This window comes from Cinclus cinclus, chromosome 8, assembly GCF_963662255.1.
Source record: "Cinclus cinclus chromosome 8, bCinCin1.1, whole genome shotgun sequence".
In the NCBI taxonomy this organism is placed as follows: domain Eukaryota; kingdom Metazoa; phylum Chordata; class Aves; order Passeriformes; family Cinclidae; genus Cinclus; species Cinclus cinclus.
In genome coordinates, this window is record NC_085053.1 from 2,741,124 (window position 1) to 2,758,249 (window position 17,126).

A 17,126-nucleotide genomic window follows, 5' to 3' on the forward strand; every position below is an offset into this window, starting at 1 on the left:
ACACCTCCCAGCCTCCACACTCTCTCAGGAGTTATGGTGCCAATCCACCTCCCTTCACCCCTCTCTTGGGTTGCAGACCCCACTGGGGGCTGCCATCACAACTGGAGGGTCTGAGCCTCCAGCTCTAGGCCAGCAGAATGAAGGGCAGGCAGATTTTAAGGGCACTGCTGGTCTTACCTTCTAAGGCCGAGGTCCCCGAATTTTTGTTCTCTTCAGCCAGCATGACTTCCTCTATGCAAAACACACAGTTCAGCATCAAGAGACAAGGCACTGTCACATGTCACTGCCTTGTACCTAAGAACTTCCCCTGGCCCAGAGGCTGGCTCTAGATTGCAAACTCTGACCAAGTATTGGTTAAGGGCCCAAAAGCAAATTCCGGAGAGTGACAAGAGGCAGCTACCAAACATTGCATCAGAAAGAAGAATTACTTGTGATCAGCCCTTCTCCCTCCACTGACATTAAGCTCGTGAAAGAAAGAAAGAAAGAAAGAAAGAAGCTGAAAATTGTAGGCAGGTCTGGGCCTCAAGCCACCCAGCCCTGGGCTAAAGCTGAGGTCTAGTGCTCAGGATTCATTTGAAGACACCCATCTTTTACAAGTCTGAATGCTGGATGAAAGTGTAAATCTTCACTTCCCAGAGCTGAATGCACTGACCTGATTCCTACAAGGAGCAAGCAAGGACATGGGCTGTGGCAGATTGGGACCCAACACCCACAGGCTGTCATGCCTGTGTCAGGAGGAAGCCTGGAACCTCCACCACCCCCAGCCCAGGTCCAGGAGTCCCAAGTAAGTCCCAAGTAAGGGGATGAACCAGTAAGTTCATCCCCTCCAGGTGGCTTCAGGAGGAGATTTAACTGGAAAACCCCTCTCTCTGCTCACTGTTCTTCTTTCCCACTGCCCACCACTCCCACACAGGAGACTCCAGCAAAGCCAGGAGAGAGGAAACCATGGCAGAGCACAGCTGACAGCTGTGTTGCTCACAGCCTCCCTGGAGATGTAACGTGCTTCGTGCACAGAATGTGACAATTTCACGCCACAGAACATGAGGACTCACCCGAGGCTGGTGATGTCCTTGCCTGAAGCCTGGTGGGACCATTGCACCAAGCTCACCCATGCACTCAACATCACCATGTGAACACCCTGGACACTTGGGGGCTCTTTCTATCCCCACCACCCCACACAGCCAGCAGCCTGTGGTGCCTGTTGTCCCCCCAGCTGTCCCCCTGGCCAGCATCCTTTACCTGCTTTGTCTATCCATGCCCGGTAGCCGTTGAGCTCCCGCTCGATCTGCTGCTGGCGCCGCAGCTTCATGAAGGCTCGGCGGTTCTCCACGCGCTCTCTCTCTTTGGCAAACTCCCTGGGGAAGGGCAGAAGGGAGGGGTGAGAGCAGGGCCAAGGAGCAGCGTGATGCCCAGGGAGCTGGGGAACCACAGCCCAGAAAGCAGGAACCAAGGTGGTTGTGGGGGACGTGCACGGCCACCCCCATTCAGAGAATGGGTTGAATGGCCAGGGAGGAGAAAAGCAGGAATGGATGGATGTGAGCAAACGCCCTGCTCGGTTGCTCATTCCTGCATGCTGCAGCTGGGAGCTGCTGCCACTCAGAGAGAATGTTCCCAGTGCCACCCAGCTCCAGAGCCAACTCAGCTTCTGTGTGTCCCTTCAGGGAATAAAAACTGGGTGCTGTGAGGAGGCAGTGGGGGGATGGAGGAAGGAAGGTCCTGTCCCTTGCCTTCACCTCCTCCTCTGAATCCTTTTCCTTTCCAGACCCTCCTTGGAGTATTTTCCCAAAACTTGAGACATGCCTGTCCTCCTCTGGATCTCAGGGCCTCACAAGAGCTGTCCAGGTGTGATGACCAGCACAGAAACTCCCTACCCCATCCCCTAGTCCCAGCATCTACAGAACTCCAGCCCACAGCCTCAGCCCCTTCCCAGCCCCAGGATACTCCGAGGCAAGCCTGATTACAAAGAGCAAATGGCATTGTTCTCTCTGCAAGAGGAACATCTCTCTCTCTCCCCAGAGACCAGCAGCAATCTCAGGCCTCAAAAAACAAAAACTATTCCAAAGAACGGAAGGAGCTGGTCTGTCTGCTGCAGAGAGCGTTCAAGTGCATTACCCCAGCTGAGCTATTACACCCTGATGCTGTGTGGGCTTTTGCATGTGTGTGTGTGCGCCTGTGTTTGTGTGGAAAGCCCGGAATGTTCCCTGCATCTCTTGTTTAAGATCCCCAGACAATTCAAGCGCTTTTAATTCCACCCCAGGAAGGTGAAGTTTCCTGCCGCTCTGGCATTAAGTGTCAGACTCCCCCTCTGGCACTGGCTTTCAGACTGAAATAAGACTTTCTTCCTGGGGCAGGGAAAAAAAGGGGGGGGGGGGGAAACAAAAGGCAAGGAAGAGAAAAGCAGCCTAAGTGAGGGGAAGGAGGGTGGGAGGACATGGGGGAGAAGGAAAGATCTACCCAGCCAACAGTGAAATGCACTCTCAGTTTTGGGCATGCCAAGCCAAAACACCTCCTTGCTCTAGCTCAAGGAAAGGCAGGAGAATTTTGGATCTGCTATTACCCCTCACCACCCTTTGTTTGCAATTTTGGGATGTCAAGGAATGAGAAGATGCTGTTTGGAGTCAGAAGGGAAGTTGCTTGTCCTCCTCTGGTTTGGTCCTCTGGTCCTCCCAGCTCTGCCCTGTGGACCATAATTACATGGCAGCCTCGACAGCACTTTTCCCAGACCCCATAGATATCAAATCCTAGAATGATTTGGGTTGGAAGGGACCTTAAAGGCCATCCCATTCCTTGCAACAGACAGGGACACCTTCCACTACCCCAGGCTGCTGAGAGTCTCATCCAACCTGGCCTTGAACACTTCCAAGGAAGGGGCAGCCACAGCTTCTCAGGGCAACCTGTGCCAGGGCCTCACCACCCTCACAGGGAAGAATTTGTTCCTAATATCTAATCCAACCCCTCTCTCTGTCAGTGGGTAGCCATGCCCCCTCATCTTGTAACTACATGGCCGTGTCCAAAGTCCCTGTACAGCTCTTTTGAAGCCTCTTTAGGCACTGGAAGGAGCGCTAAGGTTTCCCCAGAGCTTTCTCCTCTCCAGGCAGAACACCCCCAACTCTCTCAGCTTGTGGGCAACTGGGAGAACTTGGGAAGCTCCTCCTGATTTGTATTAGCTGGGAACCTGGCTATTTTCTGCTGGTTTCTGTTTGTCGATCCCTCTGTTCTCCAGCTCCTTTTGCTGCACGGCAAGACAAACCATCACCATGTGCCTACAGTGGAAGCCACCCAGGAGGACCAGCTGAGCCTCAAGCTACCTTTTCCTGCAGAATGGAATGGGGCATTGGAAAAGGTGCTCATCAAGGAAGATTTTCCCCCTGTCCAGCCCCTTTGCTCATGGAGCACTAATTTCCAGGAGGCTGGTGCCACACACACTCAGGGACAAGGTCCATGTAGCAGCGTCTCCAAGGGAGCCACTTTCCACTCACTTGATCCCTAATGGAGCTTAATTGCTTTTGTCCATTAGAAGGAGGAAGGTGTGGCAGAAAGGGGAGGGGGGGAAAAAACGTTAATCTCAACTTAATGAATTATTACATTTCAGAGAGACAACGTTCCCAAGCAGGGCAGCAGCGGGGGCTGGTGACATCTGAGAGTGGGTAGGCGATGCTGACAGATCAAGGATTGCTCAGAGCCAATTTGCAGCAGCGGGTAGAGATAATACTGTGTGTGAGTGAGAGCAGGGCCAGCCATGGTGACTGACAGCAACTTGGGAAGGCTCCAAGTCACAGGCAGGGCAGCCTGGCATCGCTCAGAGAGCGGGTGCCTGCCTCCCATTGAAGGCCTCTGCTCCTGCTCTCTTGGGGTTACATCACCAGGAACAGCCCAATTCTGCCCTGCAAAGAGCCCAGGGCGGTGCTGCCCCACAGGGTCCCTGCAATGGGGCTCAGAGCACCCCAGCAGATTGCACAGCCTCCACCAGCAACACCTCTGCCTGTCCACCTGGGTTCTTCTGGCCTCAAATCCCAATGGCTCCCACTTCAAAAAATCCACACCTGACAGCCAAGATCCATGATGCCAGGCTTGTGTCACTGCAGACCCTCTCTGTTCAGCCTCATGAAGCCAAAGACACTCAGAGAGCTCTGGAGACAATTGCTGAAGGCCCTGGTGGGGTCTGGGGATCATCAATGTTCTGTCTGTCCTCCTGCTTTCAAGGGCACCGTTCCCCCACAGCCTGTGCCCAGCCCGCCGGGGCAGTGAGAGCACAGATGTTTTGCTCCTCTGCTTGCAAATTCTCCTCCAGAGCCTTGGCATTGCCTTCATGTGGCCTTAAAGCATCTCTGCTCCTGGCAGGAGACCCCTGGCAACACCACCATGCTCAGCCACATTCCTCTCCAGGCCCCCACAGTGATGGTTTTATTCCAACATTATCCACTCTAAGGATTGGAAAGCCCAGGTCTGGTTTCAATGGGAGAACCACTTGTTGAAATACCCAGCTTGAAAATGGGCTCCCTCTTAAAAAAAAAAAAAAGAAAAGAAAACAGGAAAAAAAAGCCCAACCAACCAACTACAAGAAAACCAAGAACTCAAAACAAGTTAAGATAAAAGAGTATCACAGCTACTGAAATCCATTTTTCTACTTTTTAGACCATCTTTGAGTTCAAAGCAGGTAAATAGTGCTGGTCACATCAATGTTATGGCCTCCATGCTTTGAAATGACAAATCATCTATGTTCAAACCCATCAATTCATCTCCTCTTGCCTCTATTAAAGATATTTTGCTTCCAGCAAACCAGTTATCAAATCAGCCTTAAAACAACTTGAGGCAGCAGAAAGGACAGGATGGGAATCAGAGAAATACTGGATTACACACTGAGGATGAGACAGCAGCACCACTCTTCTATGAAAAAAAAACAAATACAATGGGATGCATAACAAGAGAGACCATCTGTAAGACACCAGGTGACACTGCGGCTCTCCTCAGGTCTCTGCTCATGGCTTCACTTGAGCTTTGAGCACCACAATCTGAGGAAAAACTGCCTCTGAGACTCCAGGAGGGTGTCAGAGAAGGTTATGGGATGGAACTGACAACAGACGGTGTGGAAAACACAGCGGAGACAGTTGCAAACCTGGGGGATCAGATGGTATTTACCCAAGAGGTGTAAAGGAACTGAAATGAGAGTGTTGAACTGACTGCACAGTCTGTAACCTGGAGCCTCAACTTAAACAGACGGTGGCAGGCAGAGCTGGCACTGCAGACTGGGATTATTGCACTCAAGCCATGGCAGAAGCAGGAGCAGGGTGTCCAAAAAGGTACAAAAACCTCTGCAGGGTGAAGGTGTCCTTCACAGGCCCACTTTGAAGGGGACCACAAGTTTTTCAGTGAGGGTAATTGCTTAAGTTCACTTGAACTGCCAGAGTCAGAGAAGATTCAGGGCCAGGCTGGATGGAGCTCTGAAAAGCCTGGTCTAGTTGAAGATGTCCCTGCTCAGTGCAGGGCATTACACCAGATGGCCTTCAAAGGTCCCTTCCAACCCAAACCATTCTATGATTCCTTAACAAAGCTGTGTTGTCTCAAGAAGGTCTTCTCTGAAGCACTGAGTGGTGAAGAGAAAGGGTACAAAAAGAAAGGCCAACAGAAACACCCCATTTCTTGTGTTCCCTGTCCACCAGTTCTGATCACCCCCGTGCAGTTGGGCGGGAGCTCTGTGTCACCACGGTGTGACAAACCTGCAGTGGGAGGGCAGCTGATGCTGCTAAAGAGAGAGAACATTTATAGAGCACTGGCAGTCACACGAGCTGAGGAAGGAAAAGCTGACAAGCTGTTGGTGGCATGGAATGGTAAAACGGGAAGGAGCTGGGAGATACCAGCCCTGAGATTACCCATTACATCACTGTCCTTGTTAAGAAGGGGCAGATGCTGATGGGTACCTTCTACCTTGAGGAAAACTTGTGGTTGTCCACCTGGATTTCTCCAAGGCCAAGTGTGCTGATACTAAACCGGGCGGGGAAGTGGACATTTCAGAAGGGAGAACAATCCTGCAGGAAGACCTGGACAGGCTGGAAGAGTGGGCTGATGGGAACCTTACAAAGAGAAGCTGTGGCTGCCCCATCCCTGGAGGTGTTCAAGGCTGGATCAAGCTTGGAACAACCTGGTCTAGGGGAAAGTGTCCCTGTCCATGGCAGGAGGGGTGGAATGAGATGGTCTTTACAAGGTCCTTTCCAACCCAGGCCATTCTCTGACTCAAATGTAAGGTCTTGGACATGGGAAGACAAAATCCAGGAGGGCAGCACAGGCTGGGATGGCCTGTGGGAGCAGCTCTGTGGAAAGGGACCCGCAGGTCCTGGGGACAAGTTCAGTATGAATGAGCAGTGTGCTGCTGCAGCAAAGAAAACCAAAAGGGTGCTGGGCTGCATCGACAAGGGCAGAGAAGAGAGCCACAAACATTCTAGCTGTAGACTCTCAATTTCATTTTTTTTCCAAGGATAACACCACCAAGGTTTGCATCGCTGTCCCTCTGCCCGGAGAACTCTGTCTGCAATGCTGCACCAAGGGCAGCAATGGCACACTCAGCCCACACTGCAAAGAAGCTGCAGAAGGATGGCAGAGGGTCTGGCAGCCCCAGCAGCAAGGAGCAGAGATGGGAGCTCAAGATTGTGTTTCACTCTTATCAGGCAGGGCTGGCATGAGCAGTGCAGCTTCAATGCTTCAAGAGCCCCGGGCTTTGTTCACAATCACTCCCACTGGCTCATGCAGTGCTGGGAAAATGTCACTCTTCCCTTTCCCTCCTCTGCTCCAGTTTTTATCCCCTCTGTAAGCAGAGAACATCTTTATAGTCTCCTTTTGCATGCGACAGCAATCTGCAGATGAAAGGTGTGTGGTCAGTACTGCAGGTGAGATGTAGTATGGAAAGAAAACCCCACATCAATTTTCAGCCTTTCATCACATTAACTTCCCAGGAGCTTCCAGCACTCAAAACAACCCCTTCTCCATCCAACAGCAGTGCCCAGCACCCCCTTGCCAGGGCGGAGCAGCTCCTGGAGGAACTGGACATCTCCAAAGCCATCCACCGGCTCAAATCTCTGCAGCCACAGCCACGCGATTGCTGTCATCAACCAGGAGGACAGAAATTACCATAATCTGGAACAAACAGCTCCGAATGCAATCTGTAAGCAAGCACTATCGGCTGAGTGCTTTGTTGGGAGGATCAAAACGGAGCCTTTTCACCCACAGCCGCGGACCACAGGCAGACCATGGAGCAGATTTGCCAGGAGGCAGGAATAAGAGCAATTTTGAAGCAGCGGAGGGAGACATGCTGGCAAATAATTTGCCAGGAGAAATCAAAGGGGAAAGTCAGCGAGTCATCTTTTTGTTGTGGATATTTTTTCCCCTTCTCACCCAGCTGGCTGTAAGAGGAGTCATTATTCCCTGTAACAGCAGAGGATCCAGCACAGCAGCCACGCACGCCTCTTGTCAGGCAGCTTGTTTGCATGGGGCTTGGAGCCCTTGGCAGAAAGGTGGCCCAACAGAGCATGGCAGAGAGGCATGAATATGGATGCCCACCTGCCTGCTGAATAGAGATGAAGGTCCCCAAGCCTCCTTTGCCTGGCCTGTGCTCAAACACCACGGTGATGACAAAGAGCTTCCCCCGAACAAAGTGACGAGCGCGGACGTTTTTCGTGCATCCCATGGTGGTGCTGGGGGGCCTGGGAGGGGCAGCACATCCCCATCCTCATTCTGTTCAAAACCCACTGGTCTGTTCAAAAGGGATCTCAGCTACTGACTTCCCAAGCACAACACAAGCGCAGACATTTCACATCTCATCCAAGCCATGCCTTGAGATCCTACAACGGTTCCAGGAAAAAGCTGACATGATGCTTCCAAGCTTTTGTACTTCCAACTCCGTATTTTTTTGGGTGTAGAACTATAGACTCATTCAGGTTGGAAAAGGTGAAGATCCTCAAATCCAACCATTAAGAGAACAGCACTACAAAATGTCCCTAAATGTCACATCCACATGTATTTTGAAGACTTCCAGAGATGGTGATTCTACTACTTCTCTGGACAGGCTGGTCCAATGCCTGACCATTCTTATGGCAAAGAATTTTGTTTCTTGACATCTTCCTGGAAATTGATGGTCTTTCCACAAGCTTTCCTGCATTGTGATGTGTCCCCCGCACTCCATGAATCTTCAAGAAATTAGTCACCTTCCCAATGTTTTTGGCTTCAAAGCACCAGATCCCGCTCAACCGCGTGGGGCCCAGGTTTTTGTGTGGAGCTGGCAAAAAGAACCCTCTCTCCATTGAAAATGTACGCTTTTTCCCTCAACACCCTTATTATTAATTGCTATAAAACTTAATTTTATTCATCGTTTGTTATGCATCCAAATTGGATGGGGAAAAAATTCAAATTAACTGAAGTGAAAAGATTTCAGAAGATGGTACAGAAGGCTCCTGAAGGAACTGAAGACAACTCTCCAGAGACCGGGAACGCAGTGCTAACCCAACCTGAAAGAAAGATCTTAAGACAAAGAAATCTTGCCAAATTGATCCTTTAATTATAACATTAGTCTTTTCTTTCAAAGGCTTAGTGTAAGAGCTGGGGGTGGGGGGCAGAAAAGACTTTAAGGGAGAAAAGACTTAACATCACCAGGATGAGTGGAAGCAATTAGGAGGATTTAAATTACTTTCTTGTTTGGTACAAGGCAGATAGATTCCATTTTTCTTGCCACCGTGCTCCACTTCTTGCTCTGCCATTAGCTTCCAGAGGTCTTCTCCTTGGCTGGCCTGAGGGCCCAGTCTTCCCAAGTCAGGCATCATCTCCTTCCACTCTGCACCCACTCTGCCACTTCTGCAGACCAGAAATACCAGTGATTATAACAGCTCTGACATTCTGGAAAGGGGCTGGATGCACAAGACTGGATATGGGAATGGAGTCTCCCAGCTCTCAACAGAAGGATGATGCTGCAATGAATGGAGGAGGGTGATTGCAAACCAAATTTTTTCTGCAGAGGCTGTGGAAAGGGAGGTGGGAAAGAGTCAAAATGCAGCCTGTTTGGTACTGAAGCTCTGTATGAGTCCTCAGGAAGCTCTGCATGAGTCCTCAGTGCTACACCTCCAAGCACAGCTTGTTTTTTATCTTCACTCTTTCATCTTCTTGCTCCCAGTGACAAACTAGACACAAGCCATCTTCTTGCCAGGAGGGGAAAAGCAGGCAGGGCCTCTGCAGTCAGCAGGACAGGACACCAGTCCTAGTGGCTGTGGTCACTCCTGGGGTGGCACTACTGCCACTGGCACATGACACCAGCAGCAGGGACAGGGCAGCATGGCTCTCATCGGGTTTCTGCTGCTCTGCAGACAGAGCCCAAAAACACATGTTCTAATTGTTTTATGTGAGAAACAGCTGAGGAAAAAAAACCCCAAAGCTCAACAATTTCACCAAAAAAAAAAAAAAAAAAAAGAGAGCAGATGTTTGCAAACCTCCAGCACATGCAACTCCTCAGGACACAAGGCAGCCTCAAGTGGAAAACAGCGTTTCAGTGGATGCTCCATCCTCACTCGCTCCCACTGACTGTCTTCTGCCAGGATTTTCCCAGAAGTTCATGTAGCTTTAAAAGCTGAGCAGTCACATCTCCTTGGGCTCTGTACCTGCTCCCAGAGAGGAACGGGGCCAAGTTTTTTTTTTTTTTAATCTTTTTCGGCTCTCAGTCAGAATTAATTGATCCGTAATTGCATCCATAGAGGGGGGAAGTTAATAGACCTGGTAATAAATGCCAAAGCCACAGCAGAACTGGCTCTCCAAGCCCCTGCCTGGAGGAGATCCATCTCCTCTTAATAGAGTCGCATGCAATTCCAGTGTGTCTATGCCTGTTCGTATTTAGGGAGGAAAACTGAGGAGCCTCGCTATGATGAAAATCATTTCTTTTCCTCTCCCACATATTTTGTGCTTAAGGAGCAGATGGATCCAGGCTGTTTACATCACAGAGGTCATGCCTCAGCTTAACAGTTGGGGAACTGACTGTTGGGAGAGATGCTCATCGCAACCAGGAGATTGCTAAATCTGGGCTCAGGCAAACTTCTGCTGGTGGCAAGTGAAACACACAAATGTCCTCCTGCAGCCTCTTTGCATTCGGGACCCACCCGGGGTGCTGGGCTGTTTCCTCAAAGGGAGCTGCTGCCGAGATGAGGTGAGGGAAGAGGCAGCTCAGCAGCAGCTGCTGAGCGTGAATGTCGAGGAGAATGCTGGAAATCCCGAGTTCACCTTGTTATCCACGGATGCAGGTGGTGTGGTTTGCAAGCTACGTGGGGCCAGGTCTCTGCAAGGAGGCTCCCAGTGGCCATGATTTCAGCTGAGTATGCCCCGGCTTTCCTAAAAGCAGTGGTGTAACTGCCAGAAAAAGAATTCCTTCAGTGGAGGTGTTTCCATGGAGCTCATTCCCAAAGTGACCATCTCTTCTCAGTTCAGCACAGCCACAGGACAAGCGGGGATATCTGGCTGGGCCCTGCCTGTTCATCCAGCTGAGAGCTGGGCAGTGGAAAGGTCACATCTCCCATCTCCCAGCAGAGCCAAGCACTCTCTTCCAGCACCAGAGGATTGCAGTGAGTGCTAAAAACAAGAAGAGCTCAGCAAACAGAAGAAGGAACAAGACCCATCCAGCTGCACTTGAGGACACACATTATGTGTGTGCACAAATTCCTTCTCCTGCCTTAGGTCCCACTCCTCCACGGCTCCAGCAGCAGCTTTGGATGATTCCCCCAGCCAAGGTGCTACATCCACTGAGCCACAGAGGATGTGGCCGTGTCCAGGCAGAGGGACACACACAGTGGCCTTGCCATGGAGGGGCAGAGCCCAGCTGGCCACCTGCGCTCACCTCACTCAGCCCTCCAGGGAGCTGAGCAGTCCTGCTTTACCCGGGATATCTGCCACGCCACAGGAGCATCTCCATTGCTAATTAGGCCACCCACCCACTTGCATCCTTCCCCAGTACAAACCCTATTAGCAATAAACAAACAGTGGAAATGCCAGCCAGTGCCTGGGAAGAGTCCTAGACAACTGCATCCAATTCAGCAGGCATGGGAACAGCTGCCTCAGGTAGTCCTGGTGCAGTGAAGCACCAAGTTGGACCAGGGCATGGCCAGGAATTCACCAGCCCCGCTGTGGTTCTCTGGCCAATGTCTGACTTGTGTCCCCAAGCTGCTTTCAGCATCACCCCAGCAGCAAAAGCCTCGGTGCCCACACAACACACAACACTGACACGATTCAACATTGTAATAAGGGGCTTCCTCAGCTTCCTAACTTTCCTTCTCCAGGCTTTTGCAGGAAAGCTTCTGTTTGACACCAAGACCCAGCTGGACTTTGCCCAAATGCCCAAGCTGGATGTGTCATAAGAAGTACAAATTCCACCCAACATTGCTTGGATATCTTCATCCCCCGTAAGAATTCCCTCTCTGCAAGGCAATGTGGGGCCCTTCCTGCAGCCTGTCCCCAGAGCCCCTGGACTCAGTCAGACCCCAGAATGAGAGCTGGGGAAATTCAGCCCAATAACAGATCCCAACCTGCCACTCTAGAAACTCCTGAACATCACACTTGAACATCCAGGGACACTCAGGAAAGGGACAGAGACAACCAAGGCCATTCTCCATCCTGACCCTTGCATGTAAGGGTTTTCCATCTGGCCAAATCGGTGCTACAGTGACTTGTGCATTTTGCCATGATGCGTAATTAGCTAAAAAATGACCTGCATCAGTCAGAAAAGAGGAGCCCACATCTTCACCCAGTGCAGAAGAGGGCATGCTCTCACCATTCACCAGCCTCTGCCAGCAGCTGAGGATGTGCTGATGCAACCACAGTTCATTGTCATGGAGACCAGGAGAGTTTTTGTCTCCAAACCCAGTTTAATGGCTTGGATTAAAACTGCCTTCCCCTTGGGAAGTCCAGGACAGGGACAGTTGCTTTGTCCCTACTTCCTTATTTTCTGGACTTATCCACATGCACCCCAAGCACCCTTATGCTCACCAGCCTGCACCCCACCAGTGCAGGGCACATCCTCCTGGTCACAGCACAGAGGTGCTCTGTATCACTCCCCAAACCCATCCCAACCCACACACACCCCACCACAAACAGCCTTAAACACATTTCGTAGACCTGCCCTCCATGTCTCTCCCCTCTTGCAGGTCCCAAGCAGCCAGAAGATCCCCAGGCACCATTTCTTCCAGGGGACCAGAAGCACAAGATCTTCATCAAGGTGAAACAAGAGTAATAATAAATGCACTCAATGTTGTCCCTTTCCCAGCTCCCCAGGGACAGAAAGAACCGAGTACAGCCAGGGAGAAATCCCTTGCTGTGGGGCAGGCAGGTATGGAGGGGGTGCAGGGACACAGGGTCCCAGAAATGTGTGGCAGGCACAGCTTGGAGGGAATGACCACACTGCTTACCCTGACAGCACTCCCAGGACAAGGTTGAGGACAAAGAAGGATCCAATGATGATGAGAGGGATGAAGTACAGCCAGTTCCAGGTGGCTCCTAAGGCATCATTGGTCTGGAGGGGAAAGACAAAAAGCACATGTGACATCACCTTCAACACCAGTGATGGGGCAGAGGAGGGGTGTGTTAACTCCAGTGCTCCAGGCTGACCACACCAGGCTCCTCAGGGTGACATGGCCATGCCTGCCAAGCCTTGGTGGGCACCCTTCCCCACCAGAAGAGCCCTGGCACCCCTCAGCACCCTGCACCAGCCCTGCTTTCCAGTCTCCAGCCCTCATCAGGCAGGACTGCTCTCCTCCGCCCTCTCCAACCACCCCTGCAGAGACTCTAAGAGATGGGGCATAGCTGGAGGTGCAGGGTCCTGCAGCCCAAAACTGGGGTGCTGAGGGTGAGAGGCCACTGTGAGCATGTTTTCCTCAGCAGTTTGATTCAGGGCTCCCACACACATCCACCAGGATGGGGCAAAGCAGCCCCACACCAAGCACAGATTTATAGGGTGCCTTAAGACCAGGTGAGGTGGCATCTAAAGAAGAGGCAGGCAATGTTTGTCTCTTCATGCATGGTGGGAAACCTCCAAACAGGCATTTTCATCACGCCTTGCAGACACCTTCCCACCGCAGGTACGTTCCCCAAAGCCAAGCAGCTGAGATCAGACAGGAGCTCTGAGGGAAGGGCACAGCCCAACAGCTGCAAAGGCTCCTGATGAGCCCTGCTCAATACCTCCAGACATTAATTCACCAGAGGTTTTAATAAAGCAGTGCCCTTCTGTCCCTCCCAGGCCCCATTTGTCCTCGGGTGTCAGGCACAATGCGCATGACGCCGGGCTGAGGGTGATGTGGCAGAACGTGACTGTCTGGGGGAGGTGGTATCAATCTTCTTGCAATGAAAGACTCTTTCTCTTTTCTCTCTCTTCCCCACTCTCCCTGTGCTAATTAAGCCCTCATCTTCATCTGAGTCATTGGCACCACATCTCCTGGTCGGCCAGTGCAGGAGCTGAGGCAAGGCTCTGCAACGGGAGAAGCGCGATTCCAAGGAGGAAAGAAAGTCACCGTGCTGGAATATTCCTCCAATGGGCACTTCAGCTGGGTGTCCCCATCACCCTGACACCAGCACACCCCAGCACAGGCACTGACCACAGCCCTGGGACAGGGGATGTGATCTCAGTGACAAGCAGCACCTGGCACACATAAGAACAGTCATAAGGGCTCTGGAAGCATCTGGAGGGACTCACTGCTCTCCTCCCTTGGCACTAGGGAAACCACACACATCCTCTCAAGATCCTGCTCTTTCAAGAGCCCCGGTTCACCTCCAGCACGTTTCTTTAGGGCCACAGGAGAAGCAAGCACAGGGAGGAAGGAACAGTGTATGGGAATCCCAGACAGACAAAATTCACCACAGCCCTCCAGAGACACCCAGGCCACTGTGCTCTGCTCTGACAGCACCATCTCCCATGGCATCAGTCTTCAAGGCACCAGCCTTGCAACCCTCAGCCCAAGCTTGGCTCCCTGCCAAGATGCCACTGGGTATCTGCCACTCATGTCAGGACTGCTTGCCTTTGAAACTGGCTCCTGCCCAAAAAACACAGGCTTTCCCCGAGGTCCTTGTCACAGGGAATGCAAAAAAGGCGAGCTCTTTCCTACAGGAGAACAAGACATCTTCCCCCAGAACTGAGCTATCACCACCTCTTCTTCAGCCATCTCAGCAGGAAAGAGAGGGGGAAATGGGCAGTTTCCCCAGGGTCATCAGTGCCCAGACCACATGTTCCCTCTGCATTTTTCAGGCACAGCAAAGCTGGTGGCACTGGGGCCCTGCAGCAGGGAACGCTGAGGCAGGGGCTTGGCAGGACTCCGGTGGCATGGGATGAATGTCATCCCAATCTCTGTGCATTTGAGTGCCTAGCTCCCCTGGAGGTGGAGGCAGAGGGGGGTGGAGAGCTTTTTAAGGGGATTTGGGAGGTCACAGCACCACCTGCACCCAGCAGGTGCAGCAGGGGCATTTCTGGGGTAGAGGAGAAGATGGGGAGCTGTGGTCATAGGACATACTCAAGGACACAGCACTGGCCACAGTCAGCCCAGGGATGGTCCCAACCACCCAGGCTGCCACCAGCAGCCCCGGGAACAGCACTGCCACCAGCAGCCACAAGGGTCCCCCTGGCTGGTGCCAGCTTTGCTGGCATCCCCCAGCCCCAACATGAAATTTCTCAGGGGACATCCCAATGCTCCCTACAAACCCAGGAACTGGTGATGCACAGTTTGGATGCAGTGGCTCCCGACCATCACCTGGTACTTGCTCAGCCACTAAGACTGCCAAAAACTCACTATCCCTACTGGAAGCCTCCTCAAGCAGATGCTCCAATGGCTGCTGTAATTTCCAGCCTAAATTTATTTGTGGTCATTTTCTATACCACTCTGTTCCTTTGCCAGCACTGGCCTTTGGCTGAAATAGCTCTTTTCCTTCCTGTTTCTATCCTGATCTATTTCTAGACAGCAATCACAGCCATCTCCAGCCTCTGCTTTGCTGGCCAAAGCAAGGTTCTTCCAGTTCTTTCTTGCCCAACTGGCTCTCCTGCCCTATTTCATCCAGCAACCCCTCCCCTGCTCCAGTCCAGGCTCAGTTCATCCTTCCTGGACACAGGAGACCTGAGTGAGCAATTTGATGGGTCACACTCCATCCCTGCGTGATGCCACAGAGACTTTACCACCCCACCTGCATCCCACCATCCTCCCTCCTCCTTCATGACACCCCTGCTCTGCAGCCACCTCGTGGTCACCCCGATGTCACCCATCCACCCTCTCCTCCTCCACACCACTGCTTCCCAGCCAACAAGACTTGAGCTCCAAGGAGAGATCTTTGCTGCTCCTCAGCAAGCGCTTGGCTTTCCATTTCTCCCTGCACCACGCATCTCTTCCTCTGGTCCCAGTCCAGGATGGCAGCCTCTGTCCCTCCAGCTCTGGGAAGCCAGTGGATGCTGGAGGCAGGAGAGCCCACGAAGCATCCCCAAGGAGTCCACAAGTCAATGACATCCCCTTTGTCCCCTCAAGACCATCCCAGTACTGCTCACTTCCCCACCAGCCTCACCGAGCTCCTCATCCCCTTCCCCTGTTCCCCTCCCCATTACCAGTTTCCCATTTACAAACCCTTTACTACCAGGAGCAGCTCTACGACGTTTCTAGGCCTGCCATGCCAGGTTAGCCCGGCGTGACCTACCTTTGACAAGCCCATGATTCATTTTCTTCTCTTGCCTCCCAAATCTGTTCTGAAGTGGCATGAGATCGAGGTCAGCCTCACAGTCCTATTCCTGCCTGCCTCACTTCTGCTCCCCTCCTCCCCCCGCTTTTAAATATAGGCATCGCATTCGCTATTCCCCAGTCAGATGGTGCCTCCCCCAACTCGATGGAGCTGTTAAAAATACTTGTTACCAGACCTGCCATTTCATGTGCCAGCTCCCTCCAAGCTTGGGGGAAGCCATCCCAAGCACCCAGGCTGGTGGGTGCGGTGGTCTCGGCCTTGGGCTTCCACGTTGGTTGTGCCCTCATTCCCACTATCACGCCTTTTGTTGCTTAGCGTTGGCCAAAAGCGGGGCTGGAAAGTCCATCCATGCCAAGATCTCTCCAGATGTCATTTCACTGGGCCTCGCTTCCAGCTGCAGAGGTGGGAAACTGCTGGCTGCTCCTCCATGAGGTCTGTGTCAACACAGCTTTGCTGTGGCCCTCACAGCACTTCCCAACTTTTTTGGCACCAAGATGTCATTGTCTTGACTGAGCAGCCTCTTTTCCCATTCCTTTGGGGCATCATCAGTTCTTGATATCCTTCTGTAGGCAGTAGTTCATCATCTTGGTCCACTGTGCCTACTCAAAGGTTTTTTTCCCCTTTGTTGAAGGTACCAGGAGGTTGTTGTTTGCAGAATTCAGGGTAGACACGGGAATTTTAATCTCTAAATTACACCAACTCCTTTAATACAGAAATTCTAGGTTCCTCCCTTGCTCCCTGCACAACTGAGCAGGTCCCATCACTCACCCATGCGCTTTGGGACAGGCTTTTTATATTCCTTTGGGAAATGGAAGACTTCCTTGGTGACAAATTTTTGGTATTTCTTCCCATCCCTTTGAGAGACCTCCTGCTCATCATGCACCCCACCACCCTGCAAACTCTTCTGCGACCACCAGACCAAGAACCACGTCACTCACATCTTGGCAGGATTCATCCTGCTGCCAGGAAAGCCCTCTGAGCCTACAAATGAGGCCGCCAAGGCATGGGAGCAGGACACTCCTGAGGGAAAGAGCCCCCACCAGCTCCTGCTTCTCAACCCCCAAGCACAAGGTTATTCTTTAGGCAACTCTTGTGGTGTTTGTTTGTTGTTTTTTTTTTTTTTTTGGTTTTGGTTTTTCTTTTCTCCCCCAAAGGGCAGGAAAAGGCGCGGGAAGCTGCAAAAGCAGGTCTCACTGGGGGGGCCAGAAATCTAAAGAAATCTAAATATATCCTCAAGTTGAATGCACAGCACAAGCTCACAGCCCACACGTCCCCTCCCTCGGGCTGCGGCGCATGGGAACCTTCAGGATTTCTTTGCTATAGGGAAGGGAGGGGGAAAAACCTCAATAAACCCCTCAAACTCAGTCTCTCCTGGCTAAAAATAAACGAAGAGCAGGTTCATTCTG

At 51.9% G+C, this 17,126-nt stretch overlaps 1 protein-coding gene across 1 annotated transcript in view; it reads right to left on the bottom strand.

Moving 5' to 3' along the window:
* CACNA1E (calcium voltage-gated channel subunit alpha1 E) overlaps positions 1 to 17,126 on the bottom strand; it is an 89,180-nt gene that overhangs the window by 42,685 nt on the left and 29,369 nt on the right. The window contains exons 7-9 of the mRNA XM_062497716.1: positions 12,423 to 12,526; positions 1,240 to 1,355; positions 178 to 231 (exon numbers count right to left, since the gene is read on the bottom strand). Of these exons, the coding sequence (XP_062353700.1) occupies positions 178 to 231; positions 1,240 to 1,355; positions 12,423 to 12,526 (274 nt within the window). The remainder of the gene's footprint in view (positions 1 to 177; positions 232 to 1,239; positions 1,356 to 12,422; positions 12,527 to 17,126) is intronic.